General features: G+C 38.3%; 2 protein-coding genes across 19 annotated transcripts in view; one reads left to right on the plus strand and one right to left on the minus strand.

Moving 5' to 3' along the window:
• Positions 1-12,597, plus strand: part of lrrc7 (leucine rich repeat containing 7) — a 134,479-nt gene extending 121,882 nt beyond the window's left edge. For 6 of the 17 annotated variants that reach the window (XM_064333354.1, XM_064333355.1, XM_064333358.1 and 3 more), the window contains 5 exons: positions 114-263; positions 1,729-1,848; positions 4,345-4,617; positions 5,172-5,264; positions 7,975-12,597. In XM_064333354.1, the coding sequence (XP_064189424.1) occupies positions 114-263; positions 1,729-1,848; positions 4,345-4,617; positions 5,172-5,264; positions 7,975-8,280 (942 nt within the window). In that variant the 3' untranslated portion in view covers positions 8,281-12,597. Of the gene's footprint in view, positions 1-113; positions 264-1,728; positions 1,849-4,344; positions 4,618-5,171; positions 5,265-5,986; positions 6,366-7,974 lie in introns of those variants that run through there. The other 11 variants (XM_064333368.1, XM_064333359.1, XM_064333362.1 and 8 more) reach the window with 8 other exon arrangements.
• Positions 12,598-12,847: 250 nt separating this feature from the next.
• Positions 12,848-22,085, minus strand: lrrc40 (leucine rich repeat containing 40). Of its 2 annotated transcripts, none has more exons than XM_064333371.1 (15): positions 21,581-22,085; positions 20,777-20,958; positions 20,300-20,373; positions 19,910-20,039; positions 19,608-19,731; positions 18,724-18,866; positions 17,851-18,023; positions 17,455-17,545; positions 17,266-17,311; positions 16,265-16,364; positions 15,991-16,098; positions 15,683-15,793; positions 15,179-15,256; positions 14,883-15,068; positions 12,848-14,673 (listed from the first exon to the last, which is right to left on the minus strand). In XM_064333371.1, the coding sequence occupies exons 1-15, from the start codon at positions 21,723-21,725 to the stop codon at positions 14,568-14,570; spliced, it is 1,797 nt and encodes a 598-aa protein (XP_064189441.1). In that variant the 5' UTR covers positions 21,726-22,085; the 3' UTR covers positions 12,848-14,567. The 2 variants fall into 2 exon arrangements, with proteins under 2 accessions (XP_064189441.1, XP_064189440.1); XM_064333370.1 differs by having other exon boundaries at positions 16,265-16,373.
• Between the last annotated feature and the right edge of the window lie 555 nt (positions 22,086-22,640).

Consider the following 22,640-nt stretch of genomic DNA (forward strand, 5'->3'; position numbering starts at 1 on the left):
TGCAGCTACGCAGTGTGTGTGATGCAATCCAGTTAACTAAAGCAGCTGCTTCTGACCTCTTTGTCCGCCTTCACCCATTCACTCATGCCACGTGGTTGTTTCCCTCCAATCAGAGTGCTGTCCTTAAGCACAACACAGTAAACTTCGGCATGCTGTATTCTGGACGCTATGCTGCACCGCATGCCAGCAGAAGCATGACAATAAACTTTTACAATAACGCAAAGCATGAAAACCAAACGACACAGTGGCTACCTCTTCCATATGTGAGTATGAACCACAAATGCAACAGCACACTCACCAAAACACGTTGCTACACTAATAAGGAGCAGTGGTTTTGACTTATATAGTGTTCTTACATTAATTACATTATAGTACCTCAGCCCATTTGAATGAGTCAGTAGATGTTTTTTTTAAATTTATTTACTTAATGATAGCAGCTACACAACAAGTAAAAGTATTATTGATTTTACATTTTGCTAAGTTTTCATAAATATGTGTACAAGACCACCCAACTTGCCAGCACCCGATTTATAACATTTTCTGAATGACACTAGAAGTAACTGAGGCCTTCTAGAGATTATTCAGTTTACTTATTGTTCCAGGCCTATCAACACTCTGCATGATATTTGGGTAGCGTGGCTAGCCTGCCAAAATAAATTATGAATAGAATGCCATAGGAATCACACATGTGCTTCAATTCATCCTTTTAACTTTTTTAGGGAAAGCCACACTTATGTAATATTACACCTGCTAAGCTTCCTGTTTCTTAACCTGCTCACTGAGATTATGAGATCAATAATTCAGCCAAGGTCATACACAGAACAACAGAGTGATAATGAGTTCACTGCTGACCTATAGGAAATTTTAAATTGTCCCACGAAGTAAGAAAAGTCCAATAACACATTCATCTCTGATGATGAGATGTGCCCAACCGAGCAAAAAAAACAACCTTCCCATCAATATTTTGGCACAACACAGAAAACCAAGCCCATTTTATCTTGAGAGGCCTCTGTCCTGCTTACTGTTGTCTAAAATATCAAAGTGTCTGTATTCCACGTCTGCAGCTTGTGTGTCAACTGGAGTGATGTACCGTATAATGTCTGCTCCACTGTGTTCAAGGTCACTGTGAAAGTTACTGTCCCTCTGCATCATTGGTAACTCTAAACCTCATCTGCTATTGTTTGGGAATATGAGGGAGTTCCTGTACCCTCTCTGTGTGGCTTACAATCAAGAGGATATGGGGATAGGCAACAATTACATTATATTAAAATACAAGATTTTTGATTGTTAAAATAAGCTTATTGATGCAGATAGAGTGGAAAGGAATTTTGGCTACATATTTGGGAATTTGGGCTAGTATTGTGATGTCTAAAAGCTTAGCTTTAATATTGTTTCACTGCAGCCAAACATACCCAGAATTACTTTTAGTACTGAGTTTTTTTCCACACAGCAATTTGATTGCAAGTTGAAAAAAGTAGAAAACTGACAGCACATCAGATGGGATCAGGTTGTAAATGTGACCTGTGGACTCCCGTTTCTGTATTATACTGGCCTGAAGGGCTCAAACGCCTGTGTCTTGATGAACCTGAGTAGGTATCAGTGATTACCATCATAACCAGTGTCAGCCATAGCAGAAATGAAACATGAAGCCTGAGCTACAGAGAACACAGGCTGCACTAAGGCGCTTCGTATGACCATCTGACCTCTGTTCTTCTCGTCTCCCACTAGACCCCTTCGCAGCAGAGCAATATCTTAGATAATGGTCAGGAGGAGGTTTCTCCCACCAGCCAATGGGCCCCATACTCGCTGGGCAGGAGGGACGTACCCCCAGATAATATCATCAAAAAGGTAAGCATACCTGGGTTTGTACAGGCACTGGGAAACCAGTCATCTGTATCGCCATTGCCAAGCCAGTTCTCATTACTGTAGCAATGGACTGTGACTGCTCTGCTGCTGTAATGTTATAAAATAGCAAGAGCATGTCATTCCTGTGAAGCTATTGTGGATATATAATGACTGGAGTGAATAGGCTTTGCTAATTCACATTTCAAATCTAGCAGGCTATTTAGAAAATTGGAAAGAAGGGTGGGTTCCAGTGGACATTAAAGCTTTTTTCCCCTTTGTTGACACCAATAAAAGGCTTTTTCATATGTATATTTAAATATTGCATGACCTAAAGTTTGTGGACACCTCATCCAGAATTATGGGCATTAATATGGAGTTGGTCCACCCTTTGCTGCTGTAACAACCTCCACTATTCTTGGAAGGCTTTATACTAGATTCTGGAGAATTGCTGCAGGGATTTGCTTTCATTCAGCCTGAAGAGCATTAGTGAGGTCAGGCTCTGATTGGGTGATTAGGCCTGGCTCGCCGTTGGTTTTCCAATTGATCCCAGAGGTGTTGGATGGGGTTGAGGTCACTGGAACTAAGGGGCCTAGCCCAAACCATGAAAAATAGCCCCAGGCCATTATTCCTCCTGCACCAAACATTACAGTTGGCACTATGCATTCGGGCAGGTAGCATTCTCCAGGGATTCAACAAACCCAGATTCATCCATCAAACTGCCAGATAGTGAAGCTTGATTCATCACTCCAGAGAACGCGTTTCCACTTCTCCAGAGTCCAATGACGGTGTGCTTTACACCATTCTGAGACATTTCTACTTCACAATAACAGCACTTACAGTTCACCGAGGCAGCTCTAGCAGGGCATAAACTTGATGAACTGATTTGTTGGAAAAGTGGCATCCTATGACAGTGCCACGTTGAAAGTCATTGAGGTCTTCAGTACGACCTATTCTACTGGCAATAATTGCCTATTGACATTGCATGGCCGTATGCTTGATTTTATGCACCTGTTAGCAATGGATATGGCTGAAGTGGAAGTAGCCAAACCTAGTAATTAGACGATATATATATATATAGTAGCAAAAAGAAAGGAACTGGCCAAACTCCAGAAAATAATGCCAGTGATGGTGAGAGAATCCATCATGTTCACAGTTCAAATGGGAAATAAAGTGGCCTTCATTAAACTCATATATCACTGGGAGCTGAATGAGGGCACTGTGTGTGGGCAGGCATAGTGCTCATTACCTCATTTAGCAGACATGATGGGCTGATTTACCCATGTGTCTTTTGGAAAGATCATTAGATTACTACTCGCATTCAGGCACAATGCGTATTGCTTTGGTTATATGTCCTATCATTTTACTGTCACTGTATGCCATTCCCATTTCAGTATATGGCATATTTTGTTCATTATATGGTAGATCCATTTTATTATCTGTCATATTAATTTTATTGTGTGCCTTATCTGTTTTCCCATATTGAGATGAATTTGATTATGTATCTATCCATTTCAGCATATGTTCATGTTATTAGTTTATATGGTATGATTTCATTATGTTTCAATTTGTATATTTATTCATTAAATGTAACTTTACGGCATCCCATTTACACAAAGCTTTAAATTTGGATGAATGTATACCCATAGCATAAATCAACTGAAGAAATGCTTATGTGAAATATGATTTGTATGTGCTCTTTAGTTTTTTTTTAAATGCCTTAATTGTACTTTCACCGTTAAATAAAACATTACATTTTGTGTTGTCTTTATGTCCTCATGTTTAATAACCACGTTATTTTTTCTGAATAGGCTTGTTGCACATAGTTTGTTGTAAGGGCATGTTTATATGGATTCTTGTCTTATTTCTTTTGCACATAGCCTTTATGATCTTGTCTTTTTTTTTAAATGTCAGGAATAATTGCTGTCCGTCCCCGTTCATTTGAACAGTGTTTCATTCTTGCTTAGTTTCCCTGGCAACCCCAGTCTGTCAATGTTGGTGTGATTTTTGCTTGGCTGTGAGCATTTTCACATTTGTGCCTCAGTTAAAACTTGCTCTTCTTTCTCAGCAGTTTCCTTTAGAATAAATAAAGCAATGGGTAATTTCCTTTTGGAATTAAGGCAGTACTGCAGTACATGTGGGGCATCATTTTTTGCCGTGTTGAAAGCACACTTATATGCTTATGAGTTTTGCACAGCTGCATAAAATGTATAAACAACCTGTGCAATATTACAATGTTACAGATTACAAGGACAAATAGTATATTATTCCACCTTAAATTTAGAAGATCGTCTGAGTGCTATACCTGATATGAAAAATTGAAAATGTACTTCACAGTAGAATATTTTCACTGACTGCCTGAGGTAAAAGCAGGAAAGGAGAGAGTTGAGTGAACTTCCATGTTTCCTCTCCAGCATGCAGTAGAAACCCCGACCACCACCATTCACCTGTGGTCTGTCTGTTGGCCATCGTGTGTAAGACGTAACGTTTGCGTTTTTGCAGCTTCCTGACTCTTTGCCTAACGGGTTGAATTACCCACAGGCAGGTGGCCACCCCAACCAAACACAGACAATGATCGTGACCTCAGCGTCGGCCACGCCCCCGCACCGCTCTGCCCGCGAGCAGCAGTACGAGGGGGCCATCAACAAGATCTCCATCCAGCAGTACCAGTCGCCACTGCCCATGCCCATCTCGGCCACCAGCCCTCGTCCTCAGAGTGCACGCTGCCTCATTCAGACCAAAGGGCAGAAGAGCATGGATGGATACCAGGAGCAGGTGAGAAGCAGTCCAGCTATCACACAGCTATTAGACTATGGGTTCACCACCACAGACTTTAGACCATCAGAGGAGATCACATTAGACTATGGGTCCCCCACCGCAGACTTTAGGCCCATCAGAGGAGATCACATTAGACTATGGTTCCCCCACCACAGACTTTAGACCCATCAGAGGAGATCACATTAGACTATGGGTCCTCCACCACAGACTTTAGACCCATCAGAGGAGATCACATTAGACTATAGGTCCCCCACCACAGGCTTTGGACCCATCAAAGGAGCTGAGTTGCATTCCAAGCAATATACCAACCAAATATGATATTATCACAGGTAATTGGCTCTGATCAGGTTTTTGGTCATTCACTCATCAAACAGCAGATTCCCAGGCATAGAGTAGAATCAATGATATATTTGCATGCAAATTTGTGCAAACACTTTTTAGCCATCTATTATTTTGTGGTAGAGCTATATTATGGGAGCAGCTTTCATAGCAGTCTGGTGGCATTTCTCTGTGGTACTACGGCGTTGTCTCTGTGTTGTGTTCTCTGACAGTTCTGTGTGCGCATAGAGAAGAACCCTGGCCTCGGTTTCAGCATCTCAGGGGGAATAAGTGGGCAGGGAAACCCCTTCAAGCCATCAGACATGGTAAGACTGCTGCTTCTTCCTTATGTTCCTATAAAGGGACACACATTTTTGCCCTTGCATTTGCCTACAAATTACATAAGGCTTATTCTTTTAATCTTCATGGCTATATCTTTTCTAATTTCCATATTTCAGCAATGATGTAATGTTGTTTTATGTAGTTTTTTTTTTTCTGGAGAAAACAGAATAAGTAGGTCTCACTTAAGAGTTGCCATGGAAACGCCTGCTGCTGCTGCTGCTGATGCTAAGTATGGTATTGCTCCCTAGTTGAGTCTATTACCTTTGAACTTTCATTGTTCTTGCTTGCAGTGGAGTCAAGATTCAAAGCAAGGCCTTAACAAATAATTAGTTAATTTTACATCTAACTTCACCCATAGTGATATTTTCTCATGGAAGTGTTAGCTATGTTGCTGACATTTCTGGGGATAAAAAAATGTATGAAGATACATGAAGTTATATAAAAACAGATATAGATACAGTTACTGCATATCGATACATAGATATTGAAATATACATCGCAGCCTATGTATAGTTTTTATTGTATTTTTTTTCAGATTTGATTGTAGATTGCCATAATAACAATGTGATTATGTTGCATCGTTCACAATTAAATTATTATTACCACATGTTGATAGATCTACTGTCCATTGGCAGTTCTGCATAAATAATTGCAGATACCAAATGTTATCGAATAATTCATGCAAAAAATTATTTTTGTTCTGTAGTAACCGACTCAAGTCATGTCATGTCAAGTGAAATCAAAATGTGAGCTAACTACAAACACAAGAGAAGTGATCCCCATCATCTGACAAAGAGGGCATATTTTGACACCCCAAAGGAGGGCTAGTGAAGCTAATTGTTGCACAGAATAAGCTACTCCCTATTTGAAGGGGAACAGGACCAGCGTGATTACTGCAGATAAGAAAAGATGGACCCTCTGCACTGAGAAGCAATTCTCTTTAACACGAGCTTAAAAAGTATCTGTACACAAAAAATAAATGGAAAACTTTGAAATTTGTCTCATGAAGTAAAACATGAGGACCTGTGTAAACCATGTTCTCTTCAATGAAATATCAATTGTGAACAATAAAGCCCGTGAAATTACACGTGATGCCTTTCATCTTGACTTTTAAATGTCACTTCATGCACTGCCTACATTAGCATTTTAAGCACAATATTTTGTCAAAATGGAAAGGGATCGTTTGACATTGTTTAACAGGGTCAAATCAATAAGAGTGTGTTATGTGATATTTTGAACATGAGATCATGTCTTTCTAAGGAAATTGGGGTTTTAAAATGGGTACATAATTAAAACCCCTTTCCCTTGCTGTTTTTTACTGTATGTACTGGATGAGACAAAAACAGTATAGGTAGATTTTTTAAAAATAGCAAAGTACCACTGGTAAAACTGTATAGTGAAAATAACAAATTAGACCAGTAAAAAGAGGTCAAAGAAGAAATGTTAATCAAAACAGTTTGCCTTTGAAAAAGCTCAATAATCGTCTGGTTTCCTCAGGAACATGAATCATACTGAATCTCATTATAAAGACTTGTGTGGGCAATGCTTTTCTGGCTGTTATTTGTAGATGTGCTTTATCCATGTATAAGATAACCATGTGTTAGTTTAGTAGTTTGTATGTATATAGATTTAATTCATTTTGGCCTCATTGTGTAGTTTACCATTGACAGCTTTACATTAATATTTCTGTATATTTTCTTTGCATTCTTCCATCCAAACACATGTTCCACTTGAACTGATAATCATCCTATTTGCTGAACAGCTTTTGTGTGCAATCTATAGATTCAAATGAAATGAATTGCTGTTTAAAATTCACTTTCCTGATGGTTACATTGATACTTTGTCATGTGGATAATATACTTACTTTAAATTTATTTTTTACATTTATTTGAATTACTGTACTTCATATTGCACCATAATTTGCCATATCTTTCTGAAATCACTGGTAATATTTCTGAGGTATTTTATTATTACCATGAGAGTAAAAGAAATGTGCACATGTAATGTGACTACTCCTACATTATTTTGAATTTTGGAGTATTAGAAGTGGCCATTAGAAATGTTTTGTGACTTTCCAACTTTTCTATTTGTTTTTCCTTGAAGTCGTAGCTTGCCATTGTTATGAGGTATTGACTCACATGAGTCAACCCCTCACATATTTTATTTGTGTCAAAAGATGGTTGAACAGGAAATACATACACAACTAAAAGGATATAACTGTATTGATTATATTACTTCAGAGTAAATGGGAAAGTTAAGTGTATGTATTTGCTGAGGTCACTTCAAAGATTGGTGCTCTTACAATCTCTGCCTTGCCAGATGCAGTACACTATATATATGATTTAACCAGATTGAGCCAAAAATTCACAATAATAACTTCGCACTTAAAAAAAAGCTTTACAGTAAATTGGAGAAGCCCTGTAAGTAAAGGCAGTGCGGGTATTTTTATTTTAACTATCCATTAATGTTTTTTCTATCACATTCATAACAATCAGTTGAAACAAGGTTTATGTTTTCAATATATTTCTGTAGGTCTCTCTAACTGGACACAATCTTATAGTTTAACTACAAGTAGTGTAGCTACATTTTTACTTAAAGCATTTAACAACTTATATTTTTCCATATTTGAAAGGCAAAGATTCTAAACCATCTTTACCATCTGGTTCCTAACCTCATATCGCTTTTGACTTATAGGGTATCTTTGTTACTAGGGTACAGCCTGATGGACCTGCCTTCAGCGTGCTTCAACCTGGAGACAAAATTCTGAAGGTAACGGCGTTCTCCATCACTGCACACTGCTCACACCTTTGTGACCACGCGCTCTCCACAACATCGCCAGTAGAGGCTTTGCATGTGCCATTTGACTCTGGTTATATGTGCATTTACGGAACGTGCTCTGTTGTTTTGGTGTTGGTCACACTGCCAGTATGTCTGAGTTGTTCTTCAGTCAGACACTTCATTGTGCAATCCATGTTCTATGTTTCACTGGGTCGAAAATAGTAGCCCCACTGACGTCAAAGAAACAGAACCGAATGGTTTCCAGCAAGAAAGCTGTCTTTTTGTCAAGTATTGAGTCATCTAAAATGTGACCAGTACATTAGAACATTATTAAGAGAGCTTTTATATCAGTAGTCTTCCACATTTTCCACATTGCAGTGCAACTCGAGTGATGCTGGAGTTTCTTGTCCTTGTTAATGTTGTGTTTCATTAGTCTCAGATGTCCCTGTGTGTCCCTGGCTTATCCTTTGTACATTTTACTCCCACTCCTCCTGAAGGCAGTAAAATGTTGCTACATTTTATTGTTGAGGGTCAAGGGTCAACACCCCACCTCCACTGCATGATACTGTCCATACAGGTGTATCATTCTTACAGAGCAGCTTGCTCAGCGTGTGCACTGTCTCACTCACTCTATCACTCTCAGCTCACATCTTTAGAGGGGCTGAGAAGAGCACCGTTGTGTGGGAAGTTGTATGAATAAGATTTATCTACATAGCCATCTTGTCCCCTGCTCTCAAGTGGATAGTTCTTAATTTTAATTGTGTCCTTATGCAAGTGGAGGATACTTAAAGCATAAGCATCAGCATGGATAGTAGATTGGCACTGTAGCTGATTTACCTTGAGAGTGGTGGCTTTGTGAGCAAAATGCATGGTGCATGTAAATCTGCCATTTAGACAGTGTTCATCTTTGCTTTCAGTACAAAACACCCAGCACCATGTTCTATGTGAATCAGGTTTTCTATGCTAAAATGACCACAGGAGTTTGATCACTCCCTGTTGTCATTGGCGTGTCTGGCTTCTGTGTCGCTTTAAATGTGCGCTAGTAGAGCCCCACTCCCATGCCGTAGCCTGCGGGACCAGGCTCCTCTCTGCTCTCTCCACAGATGGAAGTGTGCGCTGAAAAGCAGATCTCTAAATTCCAGCTTCTTCCCCTTCTCTCTCCTTTACAGCATGACTCCTCCTTCCTGTGTCGCTCTCTCTTTCTCTCTCCTTCATTGACGGTGTTGTGTTTCCTTAGCTCCAGTAAGCTAGGCCTGTTCCCAGTCTCTCTGCGCCTCCTGCACTGCTCGCCCTGCCCCCCCACTCCTCCCTCTCCACACCTGTTCACCATGTGCTTCGTTTTTGCATTGCAGGCCAATGGACATAGTTTTTTACACATGGAACACGAAACCGCTGTCTCTCTACTGAAGAATTTCCAGAAAACTGTGGACTTGGTAGTTTTGAGGGAGAGCACAACCTAAATATTTTTATATTACACCATGACTTCTCACACAGAATGAACACTGAAATATGTACACTTTGTCCAAACCTGTTTTTATTTAGGAACAGAAACGTTTGCCAATTGCTGGACCAATGGCAAATACTTGTGCCAAATGTAAAATAGGAGACATATCTTATGTTACAAATGGATATAAAGGACACAAATGTGTTTAAATTTTATGTTTATGTGACTGAAATTCATTTATATCTATCAGCCTGAGGCTGTAGATTGGTGCAGATGTTTTTTTTTTGTTGTTTATTTTGTTTAATTTTTAATAGATATTATTTCCTTTTTTTGTAGTTGTTCATTTCGATTTAGAGCATGAAAGCACACTAGCTCCTTAGGAATTACACTCACCATAAACACTGCCTCAACGCTGTATATGCCTTTTGTAAATATAAATATTAATATAAAGACAAAATTAAAAGTTGAGGCCTGAGTGAAGAATGCTATCGGAAAGAATTTTATATAATTTGTGAAACAATCAGTTTCCTTTGGTGACCTTTAGGTACATTAAATAAATAAAAAAATACATTCAGAAATATATAATTTTAAAATGGTTATACCCCACATTTCTTTGCATTTTCTGTTTATTTAAAATGTAGTACTTGCATTGATCAGTGCATTAAGTCACTGTATTAGATATTTAAGATTAGTGATGAGATCTGGATTGCACTTACAGAGCTGGAAATTTAGAAACCAAAGCAATACCCTTACCAGAACAAATAATCATTATACTGCCAAGCAGCACCATCTGCTGGTAGCCCCACTGACGAGTTCAGCTGCATCGTTTTAAATCCCTAAGATGTCTATATTTAGATTAATAAGAGCACTGGGGTACTTTATAATACACAAACATAAAACATTTGTGTTTTTAATGACCTCATTCTTTGTCAGTTGTCTCTTATTTTCGTGGTGGTACCTATATGATGAACGGGTATAAGATTCACTGTAGTAGTATCACCTGTCAGGTAAAGTTCACAGTTCTATAGACAGCTGTGAAATGGCACTCTTTCATTATGCACACCAAAGCTGCTACATATTCCAAAACCTAAAGGAAAAAAAATTAATCTGCTCCAAAAATAATATGTTCCTCTCCAATGAAGATCATAAAACCTGTCCCCCCCCCATTTTTAAGGTTCATAGGCAATACATTTTTAACACTGCAATTAGCTGTGCATGGCAAAACTCAGACATTATGGCATTATGGAGTTTTTAGTGTCAGAGTCTTTATTTTCTGATACACTGCATTGGAGAATAACATCACTAATGCCACTTTTAAGTTAACACAGTTCATGCAGATTTGAAAATGTCACAACGCTGTGTTGCATTTGTCAATATGCGTGGGCTAATTAGATTGAAAGCAAAGCGCTCCTATTATACCGTGTTTCAGATGAAAAAGATCTATCTGCAGTCTTCTGAACAGTGTTCCATGGAGGTCACAATGCTCGTACTCAGTTTGTTTAAATGGGTCTGTGCAACAGAGGTCCGCCCCACTGTTTCAGTGGACTTCTCTTAGAAATGGAAACAGGGCCTGGATTCAGAATCCAGATGTGCGCAAAAGCAAGAAGTCTCACAAAGCCATGTCTAAATATGGCAGTTTATTCGAAGTGCAACAATTTCCATATATCACAAGTTGTCATCTTGCTTTTTGTGTTTATAAAGTGTACTTCAGATTATTTTGCTCAGTAGATGATCTGTTACCTTCATATTCCACATTTTTAAGTCAGCCGATATTGTTAATGCTGAAGTAGCAATAGAATTAGTTCTAGCAATTAGAACTGCTGTTCTGCAATTAGGACATTAAAAACGTTGACATTAATTCACTCTCAAAGCCCACCACATAGGCATTTCAGTGAAGCAGATGAGTGGATTTCCATTCAAAGCTGTTACAGCATGCTTTCTTTTATATTTGTCTTTGTGTTGGACATTTTGGTTTTTAAGTGATGTATTAAACAGTTTTATGAAACGTATATCTCAAACTTGAAAAACAATGGTCTTTAGTGTGCAAAGATTATTAGTATTGCGAACATTTGTGCCACAATAACAGAATCACAAAAGAATCCTGAAAACTTTTCCCAATTTTTAAAAATGGAAACAAATGTAGCATTTAATGTGGCATTTTTGAGCAAATCTAAGCACTGAAAGACAGCATATGAAAAGACCTTGGCTGATTTGTGCCTGGCTAAGTTGGCATAAGGTAGTGAGCTACCATCAACCAAATTTGGAAAAAGTTCATTTCAGAGTTAGAAAATGTGACATAAACCAATAGGAAGTTTGATATAATTTCTTTTTTTTTTTTTTACTAAACGTTTTCTTGTAATTATTTCTAATATATTGATATACTTAGCTTTGCTCAAATTGTGAACTTTTATAAGTATGGAAGGACAAAATGTATTCAGGAAATGATGCAGAAAAGATATAGTATCTGACATGTAAAGTTTATTTCTACAGTAATGTGTGAATTTGTGTTATAAAAATATATATATGTATATGAATAAAATGGTCATTTTTGTATGTGTCAAAAATATAACTAAATATGAAAAACAAATACATGGTACTTTTCTGTCTTCTTGCAGTATCGATGTAAATAATTGTGAATGAAAATTTAAATAATTCATAGATTGTGAATGTACTCCAAGCTTCTGCAGTATGAAGACTTACTGGACTTGAATGCTGCTTCTTCTTTTTTTGTGCAAAAAAAAGTAATTTCAACTTTTAAAATGTATTGTTTAGTTGGACAAATTTTGTGCGAATTTATTATCCTGTTTATTGATTTGCACATGCAAGTTTAATCCTTCCAGTTTTAGTTCTGTATTGACACAAAGACATGTAATTGGTTAAGTATATATTCTGTGTCTAGAATGCATTTTGCAGATGCTATCTGTATATATTTAAGATGACTTTTAATAAAAATTATGGAAATATAAAATGCTGTGCAGCAAATAACAGAGCCATTTTCGGCTTTGGAAGTACATTTTTTCAGTATTTAAGGAGTGTTTTGAATAATGTATGAAAGTCTATTGTACAAATAATAAAAATGTCACTTTATTGTTAAATATTTGTTCTGACTGGTCTCTGTGCACCCCAATGAATCATGTATATGAACATTTTTGATATCCATTAATGTAATTCTATATATTCTATAATTGCCTGTCTATAAGGAGCTTGAACTTCTGATCTGACTGCTCATCAGCCTTGCTGAAAGTTTCACCAGTGGAAATGATGAAAATACTATGACTCCAGTTTTTCTAGTAGTGTGCAAAACCACCTCCCTCTTAATGCTGTAATAATCTGACAAGTGTGCGATTTGAAATCTGATCAATCTTTATTGGTGTCATATGTTGACATCCTAGATCATGTCGTGTTCAAACATTCCCCGATCAACTAACAGATACCAGTGTGTACTAACTGCAACTGGTACAGAAAATCACAGTGCATTTTGGCACTATTAGTTGGCATGCTTTCACAAGTGTTTTTGTGTTCATGAAAGTGGTACATTAAAATTCAAGCCATTGTTGTGCTCTAACACAAGCATATAAAAAATGACTCATGGTCAGAAGTGGCTGGTAAAGCTGAACAGTTAGAAAAAGTGCCACAATAGTGTTCTATATTAATATATTGTATAATAACAAGTAGTAAATCACAGCTCAGTAGAAATCAATGCAACACCATTTGTAGAAAAAAAACTGTAAAAGTACAAAATGATGGGGAGCCAGTAAAGGTTGTCCATGAGAATGGATTGCCAGTATAAAATTAGCATACTTTATAGAGTGAAATCTGTGCCAAAAGTAGAGGACTCTAAATTTCACCAATTTAATTTTTATTGCACAAGGTGAGACTTTGTATTCATATATCATGACAATTTTCTTCAGTTCATATTTTCCAAGTTAAAAGATGATTTTTTAGATGATCATTTATGAATGTATAAATAATATAATGAAAGCTCCTAATTAGAAAATGTAGGACCAAAAAATACTCCTTATTATGACAGTATACAAGTACTTCTACTGAGTGATGGGTGGAAGAAAGGTTCAATTATCCTGGACAGAAGTACCCAGACATTTGAATCTGAAATTTAATTTAAATACTTGATTTGACCGGGTGTATAAGATGAAAATAAAGTTTCATTTTTAAACTAGCACTTACTGTTTAATAACTTAACCTTTAATAACAAACCCTGAGTTGCACATTTGATTCATAAAAGCCACTGCAGTTTTGAATGTGAAAAACAATACAAGTTTGACATGCATTTGAACTTTAAAACTTCAAATGTATCAAATAAAGATGATAAAGTGAAAATTAAAACATTAATTACACTTAATTAGTGCAACCCCCAAGTTGGGCAACACAAATTGTATAGCACAAAAGAAAATTGGTACCAAAAGTAGTTGAATCTGAAATTAGCACAATTTCACTCCTGAAAGGAAATTGCTGCTTTGATTTACTCCAAATTATTCCAGATCAGATCTGATTTCTGATATGCCAGATTATTCGATTATTGAGGTCGAATGTCATCAGTTCTGCACAGTGGGGAACCAAAGTAGAAAAGCATGCGAGCCACTTAACTAATACATATAACAAAACAATCAAAATATTTTGCTTGTGTCACAAGATGGCCCACCTGCTCACTGTCACAGAAATACTAGATTAGAAAAACAGTTTTGACATTATAAAATAAGAGCTGTCAGAAGTCTTGGTGACTTGGTCCCAACACCTTTAGACCAAGTGCAGCCTGTACATGTTGAAAGTATTGAGTGATATGTGAAGCTTGTACTTGGGCACAGCTTTTCAAGATACTTAACAATTTAATGTACCACTTACATTTTTATCCAAAAAATATTGTGAGTTGACAAAATCAACATGAGCATCCTGTGTAGCAATGACAGTATTCTGATACATTTAAATCACAGTGAATCAAAACCACCCAACCCACACGTCACGTGAGAACGTTTTTCAGATTATATTTAGACTAAGTGCTGTGGCATTTGTTAGTTGACCAAAGGTTTGGTGTTCTCTAGCGCTTCGATTAAGTAGGAATTCTACTTCGGAGGTATTCAAGCACGGCGTCAGTTCCTTTGGCCAAGATGGCCGCCCTAGGATTGCGGGAAGGGTTTCCATCAAGCATGAGGGCCCTGCGGAAGACCGGGAAGAGACGGTCAGTGAAGAAGGAAGCAAATGCCCCTTCTCATCGTCCTACACTACCCCGTTAAGCACGCGTATCCTTGCCACCTATAAACCCCCATCCCCATTTCCTCATACTCCACCACTCACTCACACATACTGCTGTAGACATAGGGACATATTCCTGCTGCAGGAAGCAGCAGTAGAGAGCAGTTCCTACCTCAGGCTGGTGCAGTTGCCCAGCTCCGGGGGCACCTGCATGATGTCATTGTTCTGCAGGTCCAGAGAGGACAACTTTTCCAGCCCCTTTAGCTGGGCTGCGTCGATGCTGCCCACCTGGTTGCTGCACATTAAAATGGCTTCAAGGCTGTAAAGCCTGTACAGCACATCTGGAAATACCTTAAACCTGTAATATTAAAAAGTGTTTAATAACAATATCGCTGATTTGCTCAGTGAATTAAACTAGGGTGTCAACCTGCCATGCAAATAAATGACTCAATACTGTAGGCTCCTAACCTGTTGAAAGACAGTATGATGGTCCGTAGGTTTGTCAAGGCCTCAAGTTCCAAAGGCAGTGATGTCAAAAGATTGTTCCTGAGGTAAGAGTAATAAAGAACAGGATATAGACATACTTGTTTGACATGATTACATTTCAGAATACCCATCTCATTTCTGTGTAATACTTTTACTTCGAGCTAAGTACTTAACCTGAATTGGCTCAGTTAGGATATCCAGCTGTATAAATGGGATTGTATGTGCAAAAAAGAAAAATTAAATGTAATCTGTGTAAGATGTTCTGGATAAGAGGTTCTGCTGAAATCCATACCTATGGGTATTTTGGGTTTTTTTTAACCCAAACATGTGGCGATAAACCATATCGACGGTTCGGCGATAAACCGTATTGACGGTTACCGAATGTTTTTTTAAGTGTAATGACAATCATCGCTGCCATACAGCATATCGACTTTCTTTCATCCTTGACTCCGTATGCTGTGTGATCTTGCGCAGTTGGCACTATACCTCAGGTCAATCTGCACCAGCCACTTCAGAACACAGAAATCTGCTGGGATGCTGGTCAGCTTGTTGAAACCCAAGTTGATGTCAGTGAGGGTGTCCTTCAGCTCCGCAATCCTGAAATGAAGGAGAGCCCCATTAACAAACAAGCCATCATTATATACAATTTGAATGAGGACAAGGCCTCATCACAAGGCCTAGACTTAATTGCAGTTCATTTTACAGCATCAAGTCAGTGATTATGCAGTATGTAAGTGCTCTGAAATGTCCAACTGCCAAGGTGTGATGTTACACATAACGACAGAGCTGGATACCTGGGTGGCAGTGCAGTCAGAAGGTTCTTGCTGAAGTTCACAGAGGTAATGGCACTACCGTCAACCATGTCAAACACCTCATCAGGGATGGATGCTTCCTGTTTCTCGCTGATGAGATAAAAATTAACAAAACATCTGAACCACTACAAGACAAGTGCCAAGAAAATTATAGCCTTTCCTTCTTTCCTGAAATGCAGTAAATTACCTCTGCAACTTCAAATTCACTGCCTAATGAAGAACTGATTTCAGATTTAGCCAAATGATGCTAATGTACCTGTAGTTTAAGGCCTTCAGGGTCCTAATCGCATGTACGTTGATCTTGGCTTGACTTGGAAGAGTCATCGCAGTTTTGGGAGCATCTTTGGAGAGATCCTCTGGGGGTTCTAAATATGAAAATGAATTTGGAAAACACATTTATTTAAAACCCCCAGAAAGAGCTGACATTTCACAAAACCTGATGAAGAGCTAAATTACAATGGTGGTTTTCTTACCTTTCTCAACAATGGGGTTACAATAGTTTAAGATTTAAGTTATTTTAATAAGCAGAATCTGACCCCATTAAAAAATAGTTGAAGAAGTAGTTCACAGATGGTTCACAGCAGTGCACCAACATTACATGTTCATTCCGATTACCAGGAAATGTGACGTCACTGCTAGCAGCATTAGCATAGTGACCACATCTTGTCAGTCAGGGTGATGTTGCTAGGAAAAGCAATGTAGCTACATAGTCCCTCTCACCAAGGAGCCTGGCCTTTTGACGATGAGGTAATACTGCTGCACTGCAAAGACCAGGCTTTGGTTCCCACATCTGGCAAGTAAGCCATTTAACTCCTCAAAAATCCAATATGATTACATATTGATTGCCCTTCTGTTGTGACTGCTGAGTCAACAACAGACTCGTCTTTTCTTTATTTAGATCCAGTATGGAGTTGGGAAAAAAGAAACTCATAACATGGTTGGCAGGAAGGAAATTTGGCAAGTCGCATGTTGGCAGGACCCTCTACCTATATTACATTGAAGGATTACCATTTTCAGGAGTTCCACCAGAAATAATGACAATGTCCACAGACTGAATGTGCGCCTCTGCTTCTAGCCAATAGCACATTAAATAAACACCTTTCATTGTAGGCCAATGCTGAGATGTATTTAGCAAACTTACTGAATGTCGCATTCATTTTTATGTTTATTGTCTGTAAGAAACATTTTATGTTACAAGCAGGCAAATTTGCTTCCTGACTGTGGTTACATTATTAAAATTGATCTTTGTTGCTGTACCTTCAATGCGGCTCCTCAAATATTTCAGAAGTTCATTGGTGCCTTTCTGTAAAACAAATAAAATGGGGGAGGGGGGGGGATTATCAGCATCCAAAGACAAAGAAAGTATTCCATTCTTATTTAACTTCCACTGACAGCTCAAATGTATTAAGAGCTAGTTGGCTAAACAGGTACCATGTTTTTACCCACCGTAAGGAGGTCCCTGCGGATTGCTCTCAGAGGATTGCCTTCCAGGGACAGGATCTTCAGCTTGGGCATCTTGCCCAGGGCACATGGCAGGCTGAGTGATGCAGAAAACCGCAAAACATGAATAACCCCCCCGCTCTTGCGGTCATAAATAAAGCAGGTTCATCACCACTCTTTAAATCAAATTTCTACTTATCTCAGCACATACATTGTCTACAAACTGAAAGGTCCAGGGAAAGGGAGCATTTTTGCTTTATTTTCAGATAATGCCTTTAAAGGACATCAAGTTCAAAGACTCTAAATTAAAGGAAAATTTTACAAAATCCCAATACACATGCATATCAAGGTACATTTAAATAATTTAAAATCTGGATCTTTTTAGCTTTTTTACATAAATACCTGCTTATGTCATTGTTGGCTAGATCAAGACGCTCCAAGTCTTGGAGTAGGTTGATTTCATCAGGCAGGTTCTTCACCTTATTGTCTCTCAGCTCCAGGATACTCAGGGCACTGAGGTGATTCAGGTGTTCTGCCCCCAGAACCTCAATCTGATTGTTTCCAAGGTGGAGCTCCTGAAATAAGAAACTCAAGATTCATTGGCTTTCAAAAACCTACCAACTTCATTTCTGCTAATGACCTGAATCAGAACTTAATCACAGAAAAGAGAATACAGTTCACTGACTATATTTGCAACTGTTACACTAGTGATCTGCAGTGAAGAGTGATTTTATTAGTCCAAATAATTGCAATCAATATGAAACTAATTTTCCATTGTGTTCTCGTAGACAGTATACACCTATGTGGGAGTACTGGAGTAAGATACGAGGCAAGTCAATAGAGGAGCAATGTCTTCATTTTAAAAATAACTGCACGTCTTTCTGAAGGGTGATACAAAAAGTGTTCCAAGTCACAGCAATCTGTTACCCATAGCAGCAGTCATTATTCAAAAATACTTGGTCATGGAATGCCTGAAGTGGCCAAAAAAAACCAAGCATTCAACAAAACCATGTAATAAAGCAAGATAAATGCCATTCACACTCCCTTTTCAGACCTGGTAACATCTACAACACTGTTAGACCAGACAAGACACTACATGACCAAAAGTGTGCGGACACCCCTTCTAATTATGGGGTTTGGCTACCACATCCATTGCAAACAGGTGCATAAAATCAAGTACACAGCCATGTATGTCGTGTAGATGCAATCAGATATCACAAGCATTTAAACTAAGGACTTGACCATTGATAAGGCAGCTTGATGTCCCTGACATACCTTGAGGGTTTGGCAGGATGGTAACTCAGGGAGACAGCACAATTTGTTGTGCCGCAAGTAAAGCTGTTCCAGGGAGGCCATGTTAGCCAAGACAGGAGGAACACTTTCCAGCTGATTCTGGGTGCAGTCCAGCAGCTTCAACCCTGCAGGATTTCACTGCATCAAACTGGGGTTACAAGTAGGGCAAGCTCTGTATGGCCTCAAGGGAAAATGCTTGTCAGACATTATAGTCATGTTTTCAGTTTCTGTTCTCAGCGCGCTGGTCAAAATTTTGCTCTTCGTACAAATTGATAGCAAAAAAGAATCACATTTTGCACTTATGACAAATCAAGCTATAAACTTGGTACCAACTGAAATGTTAGTTTTCTGCCACAAAAAAGTTTTTTAAAAGATGAAACTGACCTTAAATGTGTGCTTGCATTTTCAGAGAAATATTGTCCCATTCTACTCTTTGTGGAAACTGACTCAAAATACAAGTTTAAATTTCACCAAGAGATGTCCACGAGGGTTTGGATAGAATTTGAAACAGAAAATGTTATATTTAGATGTAAGGCACACCTCATTGCTACAAGCCATTCATTCATTCTCTTGATGTATATCTAATACATAGCATTTCTCTGTGCTTACTATGTACTGTCACACTACAAACTTTAGGTATATTAGGTCCCGTTTTCCATCTGTTGCTTTGTTGTTGCACTAAAAGCACTGCATCCCATCAAATACAATATATTGGCTTCAGATCAGAAACTGAAACATACCTGTAAATGTATAACATTTGACATATGTATGCACTGCCAGTAAACACTAATGTAATATACACAGACAAGGCATGTTCTGAATCAAACTTTTTTTCTGTTGAGGTCCTGTATATTGTGGGGACTTACTTTTCAAGCCACTGATTCCAAGGGGAAGGCTCTTTAGCTTGTTGTAAGACACGTTGAGCTTCACAAGGTTAGTCAGATTGCCCAACCTTTCAGGGAGAGTTGTCATCTCATTGTTGGAAAGATCCTTCAATCCACACAATGATATATTATATGACTTCATCCCAAATGCAATCTCCATTAATCCATTTACATGTCAGGAGAGTATCCTTATATTAATTTCAATATTCAAAGAATGAAGACACCATTAGTGTATCATTACTGACTTGCTGGAATTTAAATCCAAAAAAGTGCATGAAACTCACAATATCATCCAAATTTGTCAGCTGACCCATTCCATCTGAAAGTTCTTCCAGTAGATTCTGCTGTAGCTGCAAACTTCGGAGGTTCTTCAGAAGCCATACCTCCTCAGGTAGCTCCTTCAGTTTATTATGGCTGCACACAGATGACAAGAAAAATACTCTTTAGATTAAGTTATTTCTAAAAGAACTGAGAAAGACGGACATTACATCTCTAACTTTCCAACTCTGCTATACTAAAAGAGCTGTGGGGCGACAAAAGTATTAGAACTATTTTTAAAAATAGTTGCATTAAATAAGAGTAAGGAAGGCACTCGGTTATATGCCCATCAATAGGTCATGTACACTGGTTCAGATATGTACCAGCCAGGAAAAGTACATGAAATCCTAAAATACCTCAGATTGAGTTTTTGAAGGTTTTCCAGCTCTCCAATTGATTTTGGTAGAGTAGTAAGTTGATTGTCATGGACCTTGAAAATATGTAAAGAAAGAAAAATAAATTAGGTCAGTTTTTTTTTTTTTGGTGCTCATTCAGTTTATAATAATAATAATATTATAAAATACTATTCGTTGCAGTGATGCTCAGTATTAGTATCTTATATTTTGGGTCAAATGTTGTATAGCGGAAGGTTACATGCACAACTTTCACCATCAACCTGAATATTACCGTTACAGAACATTTACTGAAACAGGTTAACAAGACAGTTACGAGGTAACATCCTCAAGGGTACAACAAGCGTCCTCGTCGTAGTTGTATAACTTGTGATCTTTGCTTTGGTTTTCTTTCATCACCACAAAATGGCCACGTGAATCATTACTTTGTGTCCAATTTCAACGTCAAAACATCGGTAAATAACGAAACCTGATACCCACATCTAAAACAACAAGAGCAGGAAAAAGTCTGATATCTTCGGACAGACTATTCAACTTGTTTGAAGACAGCAGCAACTTGGTTAGATCCGTCTGCTCCCACCAGCGGTCGCTGCCTCCAAAAGATAGGTTCTGCTGCGCTTCCTCTGGTGTGTCTACATTCAGCCTCCATACGCTCTCTGGCACTAAAAAGCAGGACACATTAGATAATCTACATAACGATATAGAAATAAACAATTTACGCAATTGGTCTCTGAACAGTCGCCTCAGACAAACAATGTCAAAGGAAAATAGCAAGCTTGCTAACAGTCGCTACATAAAGTCAGTGATCGCCTAGTCTACCTAATGTAACGTTAGATAACCACTGGCTCTTGTCATCGCTATATATTACGTGGACGGACAACTAACTGGGGGCTCTTTCATCTGGTTAAAATTCCGTTCTACGGTCCAGCTAAGTCAACTAGCTAGATAACTGAACTCTTAACCTTAAGTTACACTAGTCTACTTCTGGTGTCCACTCGGCCAGCAACGTAGCTTTACGTTTACTTAATTTAATAAATTCAGGAACGTATAGCTATAGGCTAGCTACACTGTTTAACGGTAGGTTCTACAACTGAGAAAATAACAGACCTTACCGTAATTTAGCTAGACTAGATCGAGTCTATAATAGTTGTATCGAGATGTATCGATATATTCGCTGGTTACCTAGATTCAGTAACTTTACTGTGTAGCTAGCTATCGATAGATACCATAAAGCTACGCCAACACCCTCCTGTTGGACACTAGACTAGTTTTAAACCACCTTACCTACAGTTAAACCTCGCCCGGTGAGATTTAGTTGACCACTCTTTCTTGCTGCATTTAATAATCCACGGGGTACTGGGGATTCTTGTATTTGCGTTTTAAATCCAGCCCTAGAATCAATTTTGCCGTCTCTTTTGAACCGAGACATAGCTAGGCTAGCTAACCAGCTAGAGATCAACTACTGTTATGCGTTAACGTTATGTGGAGATGAGTGTGTTTACAGCTTGCGCTAGTTCTGACTACGTGTATGTTGCTATATATGTATTTGCAGAATGATTAAAGAAATGCTAAATCACTAACATTATGGATAACATCATCCAGTTAGTCTGAATTTCCACAATAACTAGCTAGAGAAATTGCTGCATTTGAAACACGACAATGCCGTTGTGAAGGCGTAACACAGCGCAAAATTCTACGCAAAATCGTAGATCAGTATAATCTGTGGAGTGGTCACAGTGGATACAATCCAATGGTACAACCAGTCATCCTCTTGATGTACAGATCAGGAAAGAGCGCATGGTTGAGCGCAATGTGATTACAATAAAATGCGGAGTGGGAGGGAGTGGTTCGATTAATCTGGAGTGACGCTCCACAGACTAATCTAATTGGAAACATGCCCAGAATGGGTTGAAAATCATTAACATATAAAGGCAAATTGATCACATATACCAATAATGTACTACATTGGCATACTAAAATTGATCTGCACGCCAAATCACTGATTTCAAATTCATGCTGAGTCACACATAATTGTATTCACAAAGTAACAACAAAAAGTGTTAAGGACCTTGGGAGCCCAAAAGAATAAGCATTAGTTTGGTGGTTTTTTATTGCGTTCATTCAGCCTTAATCTGGCGCTGACATTGTTCTATGCACAACAGTAGAGGTCCATGGCACACACAGCCTACATTTAGGTAATACATTTAAATAATTCCCTCATTTCAGGACTCCAGAACAATGCCCTGCTACTTGACTCATGTAACAGCAAAACGTCTAATCCTTTGCAATAGACTGAACCATAGACTGTAGAAAAATCTATGGACACGCAAGGGAAAATAACTGC

Source organism: Anguilla rostrata, chromosome 4 (genome assembly GCF_018555375.3).
Source record: "Anguilla rostrata isolate EN2019 chromosome 4, ASM1855537v3, whole genome shotgun sequence".
Lineage (NCBI taxonomy): Eukaryota > Metazoa > Chordata > Actinopteri > Anguilliformes > Anguillidae > Anguilla > Anguilla rostrata.

Bases quoted from the DNA above. Each gene is read 5' to 3' on its own strand.
- lrrc40 (XM_064333370.1), bottom strand. From the start codon at position 21,725: ATGTCTCGGTTCAAAAGAGACGGCAAAATTGATTCTAGGGCTGGATTT. The intron at 15,794-15,990 runs GTATCCAGCTCT...CCTTCATTTCAG, and splicing joins CTGACTGCACTGCCACCCAG to GATTGCGGAGCTGAAGGACA. The intron at 15,069-15,178 runs GTTAGGAGCCTA...TTAATATTACAG, and splicing joins ATCATACTGTCTTTCAACAG to GTTTAAGGTATTTCCAGATG.